This window comes from Atractosteus spatula, chromosome 2 (genome assembly GCF_055471065.1).
Source record: "Atractosteus spatula isolate fAtrSpa1 chromosome 2, fAtrSpa1.hap1, whole genome shotgun sequence".
NCBI lineage: Eukaryota > Metazoa > Chordata > Actinopteri > Semionotiformes > Lepisosteidae > Atractosteus > Atractosteus spatula.
Window position 1 is genome coordinate 12107261 of NC_142707.1, and position 21340 is coordinate 12128600.

Sequence of the window (21340 nt, forward strand, 5' to 3'; positions counted from 1 at the left end):
CCTGGTGTAGGGGAATCTGTGAGGATAAGGAGGATATGAAGTGAACTTGTAAAGGGCTGGCATGTCAAGGCAGATTATAAAAAGTGCCCTTGTAAACATTACAGTACCTAAAAGAATACTTACAAGCATAAGAAAGATATCAATCGAGAGGAGACCATTCAGCCCATCTAGCCCATTTTATAGTGAGTAGGTAACTGATCCAGGGCTTTGGGTTGTTTCTTAGAAGATATCTTCTTCTGGAATGTTTTTTTTTAATTCTGATCCCCCATAGATTCAGAGATTCCTGAATTTCTAACTTAGCTTCCTGAGCCTGAATGCTCGTTTTGATACAAAGTTCTACGCCATTTGCTCCACCCCTGTCCTGTCTTTCCTGTGTCTCCGGAACATAGGCTATCCGCTGAAGTTACATCCCTCTCCCTCTTTTTCAGTTAGCTGTGTTTCTGTGATTCCAGGAGCATCACCATTTCCTGCAAATGCGGCAGCTTCTATCTTGTCTAATGTGATTCTGACGCTCTTTGCGTATCATTTAGGTATCGGCTCTTGTTATCTGATCGTTTGTCTTGTTTTCCTCTTTGGTTCTCCCTTGGTCTTTGTTCCCTTTGTAACTTCCATTTCGGTTATCTGTTTTTTTCTTTTCCAGTTCCATTCTAGTCTAAATGTTTCTGGATTTTGTTGTATGCCAAAAAAGGTCATATATATAAATGATACACAAGATCAGAGGCTGTATGAGGGTGTCTGAGGCAGTATAGAAAAGACTAGCAGAGACCACTGCTGTTGTACCTCCTCATAACCTATAGCCAAGCTATAATATTCTGTTAATTTGCCCAGCATTAATGCCTTGTCTGTATGTCTTTTCCCATGCTTTTACTGTCACCTTCTAAAGGTGAACTCTTTGAAGCTATTTTGAGCATTTTTAGGAATCTTACCATCTTCTGAGAAGCCAGCAGAAAAACTTGAGGCAAACACAAACTTGTTGTGTGGCTGATAAAGCCTTCACCTAGAAAGTTGCCAATAGCACAGGTGTGTTCACGGGTACTGGGGAATTGTATGCTTAGGAAATTGTATGCTTAATGGAAGGACAGCTACAGCTGTCAGAATGCAGAGAGGCCCGAGATCCTTACTTGTGTGATCTAGACCAATGAAGACCGGAGAGACTGGGGGAAACCCAGAGAACATTCCATCCTGCTGCTGCACTCTGTCTCATGTTTGGGTTCCACAGGTTTTGAGTCTCCATCTTAAAACAGAGGTGTGTCGCCATCGCTATAACGTGGCTTCTCTCTTCATCTAGGTGACCTCCTCCCGACTGATGGGATTATGATTCAGGGGAACGACCTGAAGATCGACGAGAGCTCCCTCACTGGAGAGTCAGACCACGTAAAGAAGTCAACAGAAAAAGATCCGATGCTTCTATCCGGTAAGGACGATTCATCAAATTTCTTCCGGCATTGAGCCAAGAGATTCTGCTGCACATGCTGTACCACTGTGGAGCACCTGCAGTATATTCAGAGTACAGTACGGTCTCGATTATCCGACCTTCGATTATCCAACATTCCATTTTATCCAACATAGCAATCAACTTCCTATATACATCCAGTATATGTTATGTACTGTATGCGTGTGCATGGATAATGTTTTGCCCAATCCCACGCTGCTTTGTCTCTCAGTGTGTCAAGTACTGCTATTGATGTAGCTTCGCTTGTTTGTTTGCACTCATGTATACAGTATAATTTTATTATTTGAGAAACATGACAAGTGCGAAGAGAAAGAAAGTAGTTCTTTCAATGGACCAAAAGCTTGAAGTGTTAAGAAGACCAGGCAAAGGCGAGTCCATGCAAAGAAATTGCATCTGAATTCGGTGTGGGACGAGTTACAGTACAGTTGGTGACTGGAAGAGGAAAAGAAATGAGCTAGAAAAGATCGGGCCTCAATTGAAGGACTGAGGGACAGAAAAACGATGAAGAAATGTAAATCTGAAAAGGTCAGTGAAGCTTTGTTCTTGTGGCTCACGCAGCAAAGGGATAAGGGCATGCCTATCACAGGTTGGATACTTCAAGAGAAATCTCTGATTTACAGTAGATTAATAAACCAGATTTCATACTTATATGGCACTTCCATTAATCTATGATTTGTCTACTCAGTTTATTATCTGACATTTTCAATTATCTGACATACTATTGGTCCCATTTAGGTCAGATAATCGGGACTCTACTGTGATTAATTAAACTGATACTTTGCTCACTTTCTGGGGTGAAATGTTCATTAACACGTACTGCTATGCTCATCCAACAAAGGCCACTCAGAGGGTTTAAACAACGTTCTCAGCAGAGCACAAATCAGCGCCAGGGCATGAGCCAGGAGTCAAGCAGAGACCTTTTCCAGTAGGACAACTTAACTCCCGGATCCAAGGACCTGAACAGCCATTACTTATAGCTGGTTCATGTTTATTCACAGGTGTCAGTTTTTCTGTACACGCCTAGTTGGATGCGATGCGTTCAGGAAATGGCTGTAGTTTCTCAGGTCGATCGTGCCAGATCAAAGCAGCCACAGCAGTTTGCTTACTATGACCTAGAGCACACAGTAAAGGTGTACTCCCACAAGCTTGATGTTATTCTCAACGCGACATGCTGGACAAGAATTTGACATGTGAGCAGATCCTGAAAATAAATCTGCTACTATTTACTCATTTATTTTACGCTTTTACCCAGGGGAACTTACATTTGCACCCATGTCTACAGCTGGGTATTTTACTGCAGCAATTTGTGTGACATCTGGGATGGATTGGCGTCCCGTCCAGGGTGTAACCTGCCTTGGGCCCGGGGCTTGCTGGGATAGGCTCCAGCTCCCTGGCAATCCTGAAGTGGTTAGAAAACCTTGCTCAAGGGTACAACAGCAGTTTTGAACCCGCAACCTCTCAGCTGGCCTCTGAAGGTCAGTTCATGAGCATGTTGAAACACACAAGGTCAGAGTGAGGGTGTCAGGCAGTAATGAGGTTGACCAGCTGAGAAGAATGGAGAGAGATGGCAAGCCCAATGAGCAACACTGGTGATCAGATGACTCACATGGCAGGTATCCTGTGTTTATCACCAGTTGTGTCATCAAGTCAAACAGTGTTGAGGCTCGGCAGATCTTGAGCCTGACAATACTTGGAATGAACACTGTGAATAAAGAAGCATGTTCTGTTTAAAAATACATAATAATGCTTTAATTCTTAAGATCAGAACACAGTAACAAACAAGTGGCTTCTTCATTTTGGTCACTCTTTTTATCTGTTTTCACTTTTGCTTGTTGTCTGTGTTTTAATAGTGCTTCTTCTCTGTTGTACTGAAACTGCAAAGTCCTGTGTGCCCTGTGGACTTTGTAGCTCACTTTAAAGATCTGGGTTAATATAAGCTATTCGGTAGCTAAAAATGAAACCGTTCTAAGCTAAAAATAAGTTAGTTGTAGATAATATTTTATATCGTGTGCATATCTGAACTGCAATCCAAATAGCTTCTCCCAAGACACTTGTCTGACCCTGTTTATTTGAAATATCAGAGGAAGGGGTTAAAGTTGTCTCTGTGTGAGGTTAAAAATAGAAACCACTGAATAATTGAAAAATGATGCTGTCATTATATGGAGTGGCTGGTAGCATAGGGCCTTCACTAGGGAAAAACCAACAGCTTCCGTATATTAGGAAATTACTGAGCAGGCCCTTGAAGCAGATAAAGGTAATTGGATTTCAGCCTTGTCCTTTTTTCAAACAGAGAATCCAGGCTGCTGCGGAGATTCCCAGCTTGCTTTCACATCTAGTCAGCGCCGAGAAGAAAAGAAGGGATTTCTTTTTTCCTCACCCAGTCAATATTTTCAGAGTTTTGCAACTGGGCTGGGCAGATCACCATGGAATTTGTGAGCTAAGATTAGAACGCAGACAGTAGTGAAGAAACGAGGAGAGCTGAAATTCCAGGCAGAAAACCCGACACCTTTACAAACCTGAAGGCAGATTTGCTGGGTTTTTTTTTGCCAAGATTAATTCCAAAATTTGCTCATTTGTTTTACGGTTACAATCCTTTCGGATTGCCTTATCCCGCACGTATCAAGCTTTACTCCACGAGCTACTTGAAGGGTTGCCTGTATTGCCATTTGGGCTGCATGGGAATAAGAAAATGTTAATCCTGCACTTCAAGGTTTTCGGCATGGATTTGACCTCTATTTGTTCCTCCCACTACTTTATATAGTCATTGTGATACGGTCGATCATAGGCAGTATTGGACAGGTCTTATAACCATTTACTGTAGTGAGATGTCTAGCTTACTAAACATTCAAAGTATATGTTGTGACATGCTATAGCATTGCTGTATAGAAATACTGTAAAAGCAGTGAAGCTGAGTTTAGTAAGACTGATTAAGCTGGACAATCACCAGGCAGAGTACTCTGTCTCTTCGGACGAAAAGCACTGACTTGGATAAGAGCATTTTAAGATTATGCTTTAACACAGCACATCAGATATTGTGCACCATGCTCCCCTGACAAACAGAGTTGGAGGAGACCGTTATAAATGGCTGTTCCTATCATGTGTCTCAGCACTTGCTGTGGTTTCCAGTCAGAACCCATTTCGCTTCACTGCTCGGCAGCAGTCTTCAGCAGTGTGCTGTCTGGTCCAGCTCGCTGAAAAGCCAGTATAACTCCCTTGGTATGTCTCGGCATCCCTCTGTCTGCAAAAGACAGGAGCATTTCAAGGTCACGCTTTTTAAAAAAATGTATTTGACATGTAATCGTGACAAAAATCTGACCGTCAGCCTCAGTGATATGAATTTCAGAGACGTGTCTTTCCCTGGGTGACCAGTGTGGTTCTCCCTGCTCCTGCTGAGATTTAATCCTGTCACTCCAAGTACAGGCCTCTGCAGAGACACAGTTTTACACTGTCTAGATTTAAGAGGAAGGGATGTCACTTCTCTAACTGGCCCAGTGCACTGAGCCCTGTTACACCAGCACAAACCAAACTAATTCCACCAGGGGTCTTTTTTTAATAAATAAGCTGTCCCCTATTCATTTTAATGGGCTGTGTGGCATCACAAATGAGGTGACATCGGCTGTTACTGTATCTCAGCAGTGCAGACCTGTACTGTATAAGTAGAAGAAGTAAAAGCTCAAAGATGAACAGAAGTATATAATATACATTATACAGTACTTTGAAGGCTGTGTTTAACAGAATTGTTACTCTAATCCAGGGATGTCAGACTCGGTTCCTAAAGGGTCTAGTGTTTGTGGTTTTTGTTCCAACCTCAGCAGTCAGTGAAACAATTAACCTAATTCTTTACTTGTGCTTGTATACAGTAGGTGTTTTTTTCTTAATGTCTTATACAGTTAGTTTCTCAAAATATCCACTTCAGTAAAGGTACAAAATAAGATTCAGTTATAGATAAAGATCCACTTCCCTGAAGGTACAGTTGCCTGTTAATCATCCTGTTACAGAACTGCAATTATGCAATTAACTAAATAACTAGAACAACTTCTGTATGTAACTGAGAGCTCAGGTGGACTGAAAAGCAGAAGACACTGGACCCCCCAGGAGTCAGGTTTGATACCCCTCTTCTGATTGATCCAAGATTTTCAGAGAAAGTTTCAAAGTAGTTTCCTCTAATTCAGAATATGCTGTGCTTTTTCTCTAAATAGGTCCTAACAAATACTGTACATAGAACAATTTTTGACTGAAAAACACATTACTGTGTTATTTTTGTATTCCATATTGTCTTCCATATTGTCTCTGCTTTGGTTGGCATCTTCAAATGTTTATGATTTCTTGCAACAAATTAGGTGCAAAACAAGATCCCTGACGTAATAATAATGTTAAATAGTTGTTAAGAGAATGTGTTTTTGGGTGGATGATCTAATCCCATAGCATATACAGTAAACGTGTTAAATGTGTAACCTATGTTTGATTGTGGCGATACAATACAATCCAGCGTCTGTGCTTCTTACACTCAGACTCAGTTCCACTTTGTGGTGTGGTGTTAACATGGGAGAACAAGCCCTGTCATCTACCATGTTAGAACATCAACAAGAAATTACGCCCTGTCCCAGCAAGAGGATGTAAAGAGCGACAAATGACTGAAAGACCTGAAAGGTGACAAACAGGTCAAATACGGACACAAAATGGCCTGTGTTTCGGTGCATACTGTAATCCTAACACTGTTCGTTTTATGTGGCTCAAGTTGACTCAAACAACTGGCCGAGATGCCAAAGCAGATGTGTAGAGCCGATCTTCCACAGTTGTGACAGGATTTGTCTCCTCTGATTTGTGAGAACACAATTACACCGCTGTCCGATGTGGCATTCCCAGGAAAGGTTTTGCACCTGGTTAATAACAGGCAAGGCCATAGAAGAAAACTGACACCTGGTATAAAGAGATGAGACCTTGATGGGCCTCACATTTCTGTGGCTGATCAATGCGAAAACCATAAGAGGAGACCCTGGCTGTACTCACGTCACAGAAAAGTCACGTCACAGAAAAGTCAGAGCTTTTCCAAGTTTTTTAGGGGCCCTGTGTGGTCACGTACTGTAGTCTGTAAGCTGTCACCCAGACGACATTACCCATACAGTGAGTGGCTTCATTGCTAATCTAAACCAGTGGGCTACCAGCTTGACTGGGGCATAAAAACGTGCAGAGTTCCATGGGGTTTTTTACAGTTGGTTTGAAGGGCATGGCACGGACCTCTCGAATTCATTGGCGTGTGTAATTCTTCTGTAAGATAGTTCTGGTGACGAAAGATCCCTGAGACTACCTCTCGGGCACACAATCCAATTATGCTCACACATCAGATCTCCTTTTACTTTAATTAAAAATCCCATCCTAATTAAAGTTCTCTTCCAGGCCATTGCTTCTGCTCTCCTGCATCTCACACGTGGTCATCACCAGCTTTGCAGTTTCAGTGAATCTCAGCTCTCATTTAACTTTCCACTTTGTAGGCTTGGCACTTTAAAAGGAACTCTCTAAGTAGGGCACTTCAGTTATTAGACTGTGCAAAGTGAACAGATGGCTGTTGCATACAGATGCTAGTATGCAGTCATGCATGCTTAAAAGAAAAAAGATCCACTATGTGTTTTGTGGAATGCTTTCTGCGTTTTCTCCAAAGATTGTTTTCCTCATGCCCACTGTTCCAGAACTGATGAACTAGAGGTGCAGTGGGAAGAGTATTTCTGATGCACACTTCCTAAAAAGTCCACCAATGTTTTTTCCGCTTCTTCTTCAAGCTTACCTTTAATAGTACTTACCCTTTGTATTCCTTGTCCAGGCAACTAATATGTTAGCCATGTACAAAAAGCTTCCTTACTTTTTCAATTAAAATTTGTTTGAAACTATTTTGCTGCGTGTACTGTTCCCAACTTACATCCCAGGAATTGCTGGCGGTTATTTGGAAGCAACGTTTGTCAAGTGCAAAACCATCCCAAGATAGCTGATGAATTAAATCAGCACACTTACTGTATGCAAAAGACAGGGACTGTGTTTTACGTTTGAAAGAGTTCTTAGTGACTCCATGTGGTAAAAGATTGATGAGAACCTTACTTTTGTTTTTGTTCATTGTATTTTGTGTTTTAAATTTCAATGGCAAAAGACTGTATACATAGACCGACATCCTGTCCAGGTTATACCCTGCCCTGTGCCTGTTGCTTGCTGGGATAGGCTCCAGCTCCCTGTATTGGATAAAGCAGTCAGAAAATGGAAGGATGGATGACTGAATATAGATCTTAGATCCCCAGCTGTAGTGACAGAGCTGAGCACGTAGCAGCTACTGGAGTGAATCGACACAAGCGAATCTTTAATCGTCCTCTACACTGGTCTTGATGCACCGCAGCACGATCTCGAGTTCAAACCCTGCAGTTTTTGTCGAAGCGTGCACATCGTGCTAAGATGCAGAATAACGGAAACCCGTTTTTTTCATTCATTCTTTCTCTTTCTTTTTCTTTGCGTGTTTTCATCGCAGGCACACATGTCATGGAAGGCTCAGGCAGGATGGTAGTCACGGCTGTGGGGGTCAATTCCCAGACTGGCATCATCTTCACCCTGCTGGGAGCTGGAGAGGGGGAGGAGGAGAAGAAAGACAAGAAAGGTAGGAAGAGAAAGTTGGGAGGTTATTGGACAAGGCAGGTCTCCCTGCGTTGCACTGGATCCCTCGCTGGTTTGGGAAGCGTGAGACTCTGAGAGAATAGTGTTTGTGTCCAGTGAAAAAACAAGCAGCTATCCTTTCCCCTCAGCCTCCATTACTTTGATGCTGATGTAACAGCACTCAGAAATACTATGATTTGCAGTGCTGATATACTATACTGTATATTTGGCCCCTTGCATTTACTTTTCTCCTGGACAACTCTTCAACCAATTCATCACAATCCAAGGACACACACTTTTGATCGTTCCATCAAACAAGATGACTGATCTCCAGAACCGCTGCAGTGAAACAGCTGGATCACTGTACAGCTGGGCATCCAAAGACCTCTGTCTGCTTGGGACCCTCATGTCTAGCCTGCACAAGGTCATTGCTGAAATCTTTGCATTTCAAAGCAATAGCTTTGAAAGGCTATTTTAGATGTTCAAACAATATTCAGAAAATCAACCTGAGTCTAAAATCTGTTTTTTACTCTAATCCTTCATAGACTTAGTTGCGGTTTAGTCCCTTTCAGTCACAGATATCATAACATGTTTCTGTACAGACTCCTTTGCTTTTCTTTTTGTGCTCTTGCTCTTTGCTGCTCTCAAAAGAGACATTGTTTGGTGGCAGCGCAAAGTGGGCAAAACTAACCGACAAACTGTGCAGTTTTCCTTGTAGCTCATGGCAACCATTAACAAACCTGAGCTTGTGTGCAACTCTCTAGGTGCGCTTCACCTGTAAACAGGTCAAAACATGTGGAAACATCTTATAAATTCAGTTAAATATAAAACTTATAATTTCTAAGACTTTAAACATGAACATTTAGCAGTTCTGGCAGAGCCTTTCCTAAACACATTGGCTCTAGGCACATGCCTACTAGCTTGCCCATCACTTAATGATGTAGCCCTGTGTTAATGACAGTGTTCTGTGTTGGCTTAGCGTTGATCAAAAAGCAGAATCGACACACAGGTGCTGCTTAAGTAGGTGCGCTTGACCGTATACAGATGTGACAGTGAAGTACTTCTGTGGAAGGCTTGGAACTTTTCAAAACTACCTTTGTGGGCCTCCTGGGTGACTGCTCAACCTGGAGACTGTGGAGTCTGATCCAGGTTTTTGTTACGAGTGATATGCCGATGAGAGAGGAAGGACCTTCTGCGTTGTTCTGAAAGTTTCGGAGAATTGGGGAAAAGGGCAAAAGGGAAAGGAGATCGATAGCTACTTATCCTAGATGCTGGACTGAAGTCGAAGTCGAGGGACAAAGGTCAAGTTTTGAAGGCCAGAAGTTGAGTCAGGAAGAGAATATCTCTGCTTTGAACGGTGGGGTAGGAGCTCCTAGAAAAGAGGCCAATTCCGAGCGCAGGCCTGAGGGTAGTGAGGGCTTAAATATCCCGGGAAGTAGAGGGTGCGGTCATTAGCATGGTGTCATGGTTGGATAATTGATCAGCGCGCTGGTGCTTGTTGGAATTACCAGTAGCTGTGGCCTGATTAGAGAGAGGTCGTTTGCGGGATAGAATGTGGTTGCTGGTGGACGTGACAGTTTTACAATGCGTCAGATATGACTGGGTATCCCAGTTAGTGGCCATTACTTCCAGTGGTTTGGGATCGGATGTGGTAGACTCAGCACAAAAGATCACTGGTTGACCATGCAAAAAAAAACCTCTTGATTAACAACCAGACACTTAAGTCTACAGGTGTTTACCATAGTTTACTAGGTGATGTGTCTGTCCTGTGGAAGACTCTCCATTATTTGTTCTCCAGATTGCGGGGACAGAAGACATCTCAGAGGATGCCTGCGAATGTCATGGTGTGTGCGCATGTGTGAGATTGTCACTTCCTCACTGGCAGGGGGAGAGTGGAGGTTGAGGTTAAGTCTCAGTTCGTGAATCTAGATTAGGTTTGCGAAGAGAATAAGTAATTATTTGTTCTGCATTTTAAAAATATTATAATCCAATTACCACCACTTTCAAGTCTTGGCCTATTGTTAGTTTTCCAAACTGTGATTTTGCATGTGCTGTGCTGTGCTTTGAAAAGAGGCTGGAGTGTTGAGGGATGCTGAGGCTCAACACCGCATCTGAGTTATGGGCTGCTGAAGAGAAACAAGAGCAAATATGACATTATCATGTGAATCAACACTCTGCGTCATCACAACAGGAGATTAACACGATATTGCATATTAATTTTTGACCAGTGTAAGATTACATTGAAATTTGAAGAACATCAGATTAACAAGATGTATGACCACATTTATTGCATTGCCCAATGATGTTGACTGCTACTTCACCTGGATCTTCAAAATCTTTTTGAAACCAAACTAGAGACTGTCAGGATGAGAGAGTAGATGTAACACAAACAAATTGACCCAGATGAATGCATTTTTGTATCTACAAAGAGCAGTGAGAACTGTAAGTGAGACCCCTGAAAACTGTAAAGGGGATGGATGAAGATAAACCACACTTCTGTGCATTTTCTTGCAACAAGGTCCAACACCATGCAGTTGGGGAATGTCCCATCACAATGACTTTTAAAAGACCTTGCTTGGGGTCCTGGGGAAAGCAGTAATCAATCAACAACACCTGACCTGTTCCCTATCACAGCCTTCAAAGCCACCCTTCTTTGAAGTCGCTCAACATGTATCATCAAGTCTGTATCTCTTTAGCTCTACCTCTGGTGTCTGAGCTGCTGAATAATGAAATACAGTAGGAACAAGTGAAGCTTACAGCCAGGTGCTCATTTCAGCAAAAGCACACCTACTGTTTATTCTACATACTATACAGAAGAATTTCTGCCATTTAGTGACAGAAACAATACCTCAGAACCCTCTCAACTTTAACTTGGAAGCACCTGTTATTTAGGTCTCAGCAAATGAAGGTAAAAAGGTTAGAAACCAAAGAAATCCTCTTTGCGTTATGTTTGACTCAACTTGCAGTGTTTCTTAAATGTGGCATACATTTTTCTGCAAAGCATATTCAATACAGAATAAGTCAAGATTCTGCAATGTAGCAGTGCAAAGAGGTGAATGGAAAGCAGTACTCATGACAGTGAGCATTTGGGTATCTGTCTACGACTGCCTATGTATCTGTGAATATGCTTTCAGCTGCGTCAACTCGGTCACTTTGAACGTGTGGCTTTTTTTAAATTATGGCAAAAAATTGACAGGTTTAATGACAATGTCATATTTCTGCAAAGATAAATATGCCTGACTAATAAAGACGAAACAGCTGTCTGTAGCTGCCGACTTTCACTGTGCAGTATATATCCAAAACAGGATTTATTTGAATAGTATTGCATTTCAGCATTGTAATTGGTGAGAGATGATTAACATTCATTCCCAAAGGTCACAGTGTGACAGTGCGGAGTGGGAGGAGCCGCAGCAAGCCCAGGTAAAAAGTCAACTCCCCGGGTGTGAGGTTAGCAGGGACCAAAAATAACACAAAAGGAGTGAAAAATGAAACAAAAAGGCCAAAAGAAAGGCCTACCGCTGTGCCTTGTGACCTCCAAGCTGGGTGTACACTATTTAATAGGGACCAGCCTGGGAAGAAAAGAACCGCGAGCTCAGCGGCGACCAGACTAGACTTACCCTGATTAGCGGCACAGTCTGGTGAACAGGGCGCGGAAGGCAAAAACAAAACAAGAACTTAGTGTGTGAAAAAGCGTGTGTCTGCCCCGGTGAGAGTACGTGATCGGACAGGCAAACAGAAAATGAAACGCCTTACGTTGGTGCAATCCCCTTCCGGGGGTGGCCCTTCTCGTCCCGTCAGGGGGTGTCCAGTGTGCCTTTATAGGACTGCAGAAGCCAGGACAGCTGGGACTACAAAGCTGAGGGCTACCAGGGCTCTGCCTCCACACTGGGCACGCCCCCCTGCGTAATGCCACAATAGGTTTATCAGATACATGGATCAGATACAGCATCAGGTTAGTTAAGTTTAATACACAGTCCTGATGACGTTTTCTTTCTCAGTCATCGTTTCCTGGACAACATGCACTGCACCCAGTAGATTGAGTATACTGAAGAGAAGGGGATGATGGCATCCACCTGGGCTGACCTGAAGCTGTGGGTGAATAACAGTGAAGGTGACACCCCTCCTCTAAATTGAGTGCTCATGCTGCAGGGTTGGGTTTGATCAGATTGTATTGTCATCTCTTTCAAGTGATCCCCCAAAATCTCCATTTTGCTCTAGTCCAGCACATGTTGCAGGAGTTATGTGAAGGTTCCCATATGGGATGCTGGTAAAAATGAATGAAACTCACTTTAAAGTTGGAAGATCTGTAAACTGTGGGTCACAGGAGTAAACAGATGCAGTGTTAGGGGATGTTGTTGTGTGTGCTGATCACTGAAAAGGCTCAGGCAAGCAATGGAGTGAAAAGGGTGGAGGTGAACATTTTTTTTTTTCCATCTAAGCTCATAAAGAGTCTGCACAAGTTTTCCAAACTTTTGAAAGGCAGGTAAATCAATGAAGTGGGTCTCATCGATTTCTATGCTATTACAGGCAAAACCAATTTTGATTTGTGGTCCGTCAATTCCCACAACTCCGAGCCCTTACTGCTGGGAAGAAGGTTGTTCAGTTTGTGTGTGTGCGTGTGTGCGTTATTTAAAGACCCAGACATGAAATATTGAGAGCCCAGGCTAAGTGAGCAACCCGAAATGGATGTCTTTTTTTGCTCATGGATAATTCAGCCCCACTCTTATCTCCGCCCGGACTTCAGCAGGGAGGAATGTTGAATAATGAATTATTGAGGGCTGCTTTAAGAGTGGCTGGCTTTGACAGGGCAGTCAACACCTACAGTTTGTGTGTGTGTAGGTACTGTAAGTACATACCATCTCAGGTAACCTAAACCCTGGAGAAATGTGCCCTTCATTCTGGAAAATCTCTAAATTTTGTGTTAAAGAGTGTTGGGGCAGAGACAAGGCCTTTTTCATTGATATTGTGCATGAAAAACTGGAATGTAATAGCTAGAAGGGTGAATGGAGAACAGGTGGCCAATATGATACATCTGAAAAATGTTCTGGTTGTGATATTAATATATGTCCTTCTTCCCTAGAATAAGAAGACTTTTAACTTCTCTAAGGCAGCTATGCATTGTACCTTTTAGATTGGTGCATCCAAACCAGAATATACTATTCCAGCTGAGCTCTTTCTCCAGCCTTTTCATTGTGACCTCCACTATTAGATATGCTCACCATGACATTGTGGTAATAACAGAGGACACAGCAACACTTTGGAGGCACAAACAGTTCATACCATACTTGCCATGACGTAGGCTAGTGGGCTTTTAGGTGTTTTCATTCTGGCAGAGCTTCACCTGCATGAATAAATTGAGTCCAAAAGATCATTCAATGTCCTCGTGAGATGCTGTTCCTTAGCCCACATGGGTCTGCGCTGTGCAGGGCTGGCCATCACACTGCTGGCCACGGGAGAAGGAATCTACCCGAAGAGGTAAAGCAGACGTCGTGAAGGCCCGTCTGCTCAGGAGGTTGAAGTACAGTTGTCAGCAGGAACACGTGTTTCAGAATAATGCATCAATCCGTCACCATTCATAATCTTTTTTTCTTTAACGTTTCTTTCTGACAAACTTTCGAAGCCGCAGTAAGTCACCCCCAGTGCTGCCGCTGAATCTAGCTGCTTTTTTCACAGCTTGAAGTAATACAAAACAAAACCCACCATCTTCTGTTTGGGTTTCCTCTTAATTTTTGGTTGCTCATGATTTCCTTTTCTTTTTTTTTCTTTTCGTTTCTCATCCCCTTTGCCTCAATCGGCCCCTTGCACTTTTCCTTTCTCTCACCCCTCCCTCTCTCCCGACTCCTGTTTGGCTCCACCTTGCCCCCCCCCCCGACCCAACACCCTCCCACCCCAGACGCTAACCCCCTAGCTGGCACTGCCAACTTGATGTCCTCTCAAGCTGCTGACACACCTGACTTGCCCAACGACGGTAAACCAAGTGGCATCACCAATGGTACGTCGACTCTCGCCCACCCAACGCAGCCCCTCTCCCCTAGGTGGAGCTGATACAGAAAACCAGGACAGGACTCGGACGCCATTTACTCTGTCCTGCGTGGATAGGTTAGAACTGAGGGGACACCCTGGAATTTACAAAACACGTGGGGGGCGCTGTTCTTAAACAGCAGACTTAGTACGGTCTACGATTACAGCAGTATAACAGCAGTAAGGACCTCTGGGATAGCCAGTGCAGCTGATGTGAAAAGACAGGCCTGAGCAGGCAAGCCAAGCTCATACAGGATTGTTGCCCCTTTCATTGCAGAGAGAGGGGCACTAGTCACTGAGCAGGAGAATAGCGGGAAAGGCAGGGAGAGACAGTCATAGGCATCCGCTGGACACACACGAGGAGAAAGAGAGAGTACGGGCTTCAGCCTGCGTTTATAAGGGAGGAAGAGGAAGGAGTGAGCAGGAAAAAGAGAGAGGTCATGGGACAGTCTAATACTGAAGGGTGTGAAATGCTACAATACTCTTTGGCTTCTGTTAATCTCTTTGTCTAAATATGTCCTTTCTCGGTGTGAGGTGTGTTGAGTCCTACAGAAATTCCATTTACAGTGCAAAAAGAAGGGAAAAAAAACTGACAAGCACCCGTGACTTCGAAAGCATTGTACAACTGACTCTGAACATTTCATTGCCCTTTTCAGCAGTACTGGAAATCAGCTGGTACTTGTGGAGTGACAAGTTTGTTGCCTCAAGTTCAATTAAATGTAAAAGAAGAGGCAGAAGACCATACAAGGAAAAACCAGGTTCATAGATTCTGTGCATTATCTTCCCATGCTCTCTGAGGATTTTTTCTTAAATCCTTAGAAAAAATTATAACAGAAATAATAACACTGCACTCACTGCCAGATGACAAGAATGTTAATTGCACTCCACCACCTCTGATTTCATCATTGTTGTCAATAGGGCCCAACTGCTGCTCATGCTCTAGTTTAAATTAGCAAAATTACACTTTATAAATAGATAATATGACAGGCAAATTGATACATTAAAATTTCAGAATACGTTTTTTTTAAGTATTATAGGTGGAAGAAGCTGCCTTTCAGAAATAACAGTGGTTTTGGATGTAGCTGGAAAAGAGTTTCGAAGTTTCGGAGAAAGTGCTCTGTTCGTGTGCACCAAACCCTCCCTATAATGTTGTAATATTCCCTGTTAAACATCACCATGATGGCAGTACGTGCTTTGTAACTTACGCTAGCTGTCTATGGACCTATCTCCAAAGTCCAGGTAAAAAGACCCTGCAGAAGTTTCATTTATGTTCTTTGTTGGCTCCAGCAACGGAATAATAGAATTCCAAAAAAACACATACTAGTCTCCCTTTGTGAGCGGACGGTGCACGGGAGCTTCTTTTTAACTCTCTTTGAGCAGACGTGTTCATCGTGAAAAGAATAAACGTAAATGTGTCCATGTGAGCAGAGCTTAGAAACAGTAAAAAATGAGTCAATTGATAAATAAGATTCTCCAGTTTTGGTGTTGACTGCTTTCCTGACTACCTGCCTTTAAAGCTGTAATCAACCGTCACTAAGCCATCTGCATTCCCTTATCTGATGAGTAAACCTCTGTTATCAGTGAAAGATTAAATGTTTGTTTTGACTTTCCCTTCTGAGAATTATGTACTGTATTTTTAGATTTTTGTATTTCTATTAAACAGGCTGGTGTGTAATTTAACGGGGAAAGAGATTATATCCATAAATGACAGAGCTGTGATGGTAGAGTCTTCACACAGGGAAGCTTCAACGTCTTAGAAATCAGGATGGCCCTTTTTTTCTGCAACGCAACCCAGGTGTTGCCAGCCTCAGCAGTCCCCTGTTTTAGGGTACCTGCACCTTATTTGGTAAAACTTGTTAACCAGTGGGGAACTGTGGAATTAGGCCTGAGGCTGGACCAGCCCTGGTCCAAAAACCTTCCCATCCCTCCTTGGTCCTTCCCCTGCTTTGCCTCATGGGTTTCCCCTGGAAAGCTCATTTTGAAGCATAGGAGACCTGCACTGTGCTTCTAACCCAACCCCTCAGGGAAATCTATCCCTTTTCACCATTTAACAATCAATCAGAATGGAAAGTGAACCCTCTTTTCCCTTTCAACTCATAGGAGAGCTAGGCCACTTCTCCGTGCAGCCCTATGGGACATGTTACCGTTTTATCCTCATCTAGCTGTGAACCTGAAAGCCCGACTCACCCCGACTAGTCGATTAGAAACCTTCTCCTGTGTTCGTTCCCTGTTTTTGAAAGAAATGACTGAGCAAAGCCGCAGCAGAGGTTACCCTCACTGCCTCACACTGCACGGTTTTCGCCGGCTGGCCACATAAACCACCACAGGCAGCCGAGAGACCCTGCTGATCCGTTACTCTCCTCTAAATCCCACCCCTGACAGGTTCACTGCTTCTCCAAAGTTCCTTAGGGTCTTGGTAACTCTCCAGAACTTTAGTTACCCAGCTGTCTTTAAGCAGCAGTGCATCAAGTGCCAGTATAAGGTATGTCAACAATACTTTATGTACTGTAATGACTTCCTCCCACCCGTCAGGAATTGCAATGTCGCGTTGCTGTTCTGTCACAGTATTTGTTTCGTTTTCTTGCCAGACTTGTTGCTCCTGTCCTCCGCCGCCCCTCTCCCCATTCTTACGTCCCACATCCCTGTTGCTTTGCCTCTCTCTCTGTCTGTCCTGCCACTGTGCAGTCTGTGACGTGTCTCATATGGTCTCTGTCTCTGTCACCTTCTCTCTCACAGGCAAACAGCAGGATGGAGCCGTGGAAAACAGTCAGAACAAAGGTAAAGACAACACACACACACTCAAATCAGAACAGGCAAAGAGAGAGAGGGAAACGATACTGAGATATGAAGGAAGGAAATATGAATATAAACAGTATGTACACTGAGGTCAAACGTGAGAAGAGAAAAAATGCTAAATGAATGTCAGAAATTCCCAGCTCACTGCTAACAGCCTTGCCTGTGTGCACTAGCCTGACACTGGTTTCTTCTCGCAGCACTGTGTCTTAATGCGGTCACCTGCATCTGCTGCTTGAGGGACGTGACTGCTGTTACTGACATGCACCATAAGTACAAAGAAAAGACTTGCTCATAGCATGAGGCTCTCCCCACTAATAGCACTGATGTCTGCTTGGTTAGCCTGGCTGTTAGATGTGAGAGCTAGTGTCTCTTCTCTCTTATATGTTCTCTCTCTTAAAGTACTACGTCCTAGGCACTGATAAACCCAGCTTTAGGCATTTCACACTGTTCAAATGTATTTGTGTGTCTTGCTTCCACTCTGCGTCTTCCTGTACAAATGAAGTTACTGTGCTCACAGTTGACCATGTGCTTCCATTCACGCCACTTCCGTGTCGTAATGTGTGGTTGACCCCTTTCTTGATGTGTAAACGATGACATTTTAATCAATATGCTTACAAATTCAGGGAATAATTAATTATCCACGTAAGTAACAAAACGATTTGTCAAGGAAGTGCCGGTAAACAACCTAGCCTGCTTTTGGGATGGACGCTGGTTTTGAATCCAGTTTGTGTTATTGACATTACAGGTTTTTTCAAGCATGAATTTAACACCTATCAAGCCGTAAGTTGGGGGAAATTTCTTGTTGCAGGTACTCTCATTGACAGTACTCTAGTAAATAGTCATGGTATATCTGCACGTTTACTCTGGCAATCCTCTATATTTTACAATAATGTTTCTTGCTGTTACTAATATATTACTGGAATTTTTATTGCTTTGTGTTTTAGTACACTGAAATATTAGACCATGATTCACCTTTGACAAATATTTCTTTGGGTTGGCAGTATTTTTTTTATTTCTCCAAGATTTTGAAGTAAGTCTTCCATTTCCAAAAAAGCTTTCTCTCAGTCAAAGGACAGGAAATGTCAGAATATGCACTCTAAAGACAGTGAAAGAGGCCTTGTGCGTTCTTATAGACAGTAAAAGAGGCCTTGTGCTTGCTCATAAAACAGACTTTCAGAAGTCTTTTTGTCTATTATGGAATTATTATGGTGGAATTGGTACAGCCAACGGCTATCTTAGTAGGACAACAGAAAAAGAGATTGCAAAGAGGAGCTCAAATAATAAAACAAAATAATTGGAAAACAAATATGACACACAGGGAACATATACAAATTCTCCATCAGAATTGACAGCTTGCCTCTCCTCCTTTTCACGTGGGACAGATGTGTCTGTTTTTAACATGACTTAAGAAATTGTACTTCTACTGTTAAAGAATGATCATGTTTTACTTGAAATTTCTATGGTACCACACTAAGAGTAAGGAGAAATATCATTCTAATCAGCTATGCAGAATTATGTTATATAGAGTGTAAAACCCCAAAGCGTTCTCATTTTTTTTACTGTCTGAGCTTACAGTTGTGAAACTGTCAAACAGGAACCGAACAGGTAGTTCAATATTTAAACTGCAATTCCACTACAGAAAAATGCACAACATACTGTATACTAAAAACTAAATTCCTTATTTGAGTACATATAAATGAGAGGGGGTGTGTACCAAGTAAAAATAAATACACATATTTATTCATGAGAGATGCTTCTATATTTGTGCTAAAGACTAAACTCAGTGTTTATTGATTCATAATTTTATGCAAAATGTGAGGTGTTAACTGTTGTTAGTGGTGGTTGCTGAACAGAGGTGAAAATGCTGGAGCCATGTACCTATAGACTCATCTGGACCGCACAACTGTCTTTTGATTCTGAGTGAGCCTTATAAATGTCTCTTACATAACTTTACAAATAGTTATTTTTTCTTATTTAAGGTTTTTAGCTGATTGTTGACACTTTTTGTTTTTTATAGTTAACTTCAAAAACTTTAAATTTACATTGTATTCATATTAGAAATTATTTGCTTTGACTGTCTTTTTTTAAGTTTTCATTACAGTGGCATACATAGGCTTTGGGATTCAACAATTCTATTATAGATTTGATACATTTTCAATGTAATGTGCAGGCTAAGAAGAAAACTGAGACAAAGACTGGCCAACTGTGTGTTTGTTACCCACAATGCTCCCAGCACAAAACTTGGTATGCACAGAATATTGTCTCCATTCAGTTACAGTATCTGTAATCAACAAAGTCTCCTCCAAACCGATAAAGCTAAAAATGTTAAAAGTATATCAACAAGAAGATATACGAGAAAGAAGACCCTCAATGGGATACATATCTAAAGCATTGGCAATGGCAAGCATAAATCAGTTCAGCAAAAAATGGTCACAAAATTAGTATAATGGTCTTTGCATGTGATCAATGTACTCAGAATAAACACCTCTGTAAGTCCCCTCAGAAAGACATACAGAAGGAATTTCAAACCATAATTCACATATACAGTACAACGGTCTCTGGCTGTATGTAATCAAAGTTTCATTTCTTGACAGCATAATTGTACTTATCTGTGTGTGTTCTTTTAGAATTGAGTTTCAAGCCACAGCTCACATAGTGATACAGCAAATCCAACCTGAAGATCCAGGAGCTCTCAATACAAATCAGGGATGAGGTAGTAGAGAGACAGAAATCTGGAGGAAGTTGACTGTCCCTTTTACAGTGAATCCCATCACTAAGACATGGAATCGGCCACTCTTCTTAATAACCGAGCAGCCTGGCAAGAAGGAAACTTGTTGGGGATGTCACTATAAAGACAACCATGACTTTGAAGGATTTGCAAAGTTCTGCGTCTGAGATGAGTCACTGCTCATACATTGATTGGTAATATATCTACCCCTACATGAAGCTAGCCTAGACAATGGGCAAAAAGTAGGCAATTCGTTTCAAAGACTAATCTTCTGTCTTGTATAAGATATACTGTAGACACCTGGAAAAATATGTTATGGCCAGACAAAACAAAAGATTAACTTTCTAGTCTAAATGTAAAGTGTTTGTACAAACAGCACATTTCCCAGTCAGCACTACCCCTGCTGAAATATATGGTGGTGTCAGCATCATGTTATGGAGATGTTTCTCATAAGTAGAGACTGGGAAGCTTGAGAAGAAAATAGATTGTTACAAAGTACAGGCACATCCTGGAGGAAAACCTCCTTGAGTTAGCCAAAAACCTACAAGTGGGTAAAAAATTCACATCTCGGATAATGACATGAAACACAAGGCCATGGGAACACTGGAAGGGTCTGAGAGGAAGAGAGTGAATGTCCTGGAGTAGCCCAGTTGATTCCAATAGAAAAAGGTTTGATGATTGTCAACAAACTTGTCAGACATGAAATAATTCTGACGGGAAAAATGGGCAACCATCACAGTACATTATCCCACTGTGCAGAGCTGATAGAGCTGTATCCACAAAGAAGGGTAATTACTATCAAGCTTACCGTATGTCCTCCAAGTATTGACGTTGGTGTCTGAATACATATGCAATCAGTACTTTTCACTTCGAATATCTTCTTTGTGTGTTTTTTGACATTCAACCTCCTTCACATACAGTACTGTATAACTGTGTTCAGTTATTCCAGTGTTGAATAGCAAAGTTGAGTTGAAAAAAATAATACAGTACATTCTGCGTGTGGTTAACTGAAATGTAAAATTATTGGTAGGTCTGCAAGGCGTCGTGTATAATTTGTGATTTCCAAAAATAAAGAAGTGCAGAAATTGAAAAAAAAGAGGAGTGATGTTCTTGCTGGACTTCCACTGCCTGTTGTAGCAGGTAATGGTCTTTTTCTCCATATTTAACTATGACCAAGAGACCCTGTTGGACTGGGGCTCTACAGAGATGAATCACCCCCCCCCCCCCCCAGCCAAGACTGAACATGAAAAACCATATGGCTGGTAAATGTGTTAGTGATAAATTAGCCACTGGCCTGCATCACTGTGTAGCTCTCCCTTGAAATACTTGATGTGGCTTTTCAGAAGATTTTAAAAGCTCCCTTTTTGCTTGAAGCCTTTGTGAGAGAGAGCAAAGCAAGCAGCAAACATCAGGGAACCCCATGCAGGAGGTTTAATAGCTTTTGGAACAGGAAACAACAGGAAAATAAAGCCACTGTAAATTGTCCCTATTTATTTTAAACTACAGTGGCTAGTCATGTTGTTTCATTTCATGCAGATTTCCAGGGCGTCTCCCATTGTGAACTGGATGAAAGGGGCTGGGAGAAGACTCACTAGCGCTGCACCGGCTGTAGACTTGTTATCTGAATGACGTTCGGTCAAGACTCTAGGTTCAAAGAAAATCACTGCCAAGGAATGTGATTTCCTCTACTTGCAGTGTCTTGAAAGGAGCTC

At 42.2% G+C, this 21340-nt stretch overlaps 1 protein-coding gene across 1 annotated transcript in view; it reads left to right on the forward strand.

Annotated features, from left to right (window-relative positions):
* The window catches only part of atp2b3b (ATPase plasma membrane Ca2+ transporting 3b), a 143196-nt gene that overhangs the window by 81155 nt on the left and 40701 nt on the right, over positions 1–21340 (forward strand). The window contains exons 5-7 of the mRNA XM_088931211.1: positions 1289–1414; positions 7962–8087; positions 16841–16882. Of these exons, the coding sequence (XP_088787337.1) occupies positions 1289–1414; positions 7962–8087; positions 16841–16882 (294 nt within the window). The remainder of the gene's footprint in view (positions 1–1288; positions 1415–7961; positions 8088–16840; positions 16883–21340) is intronic.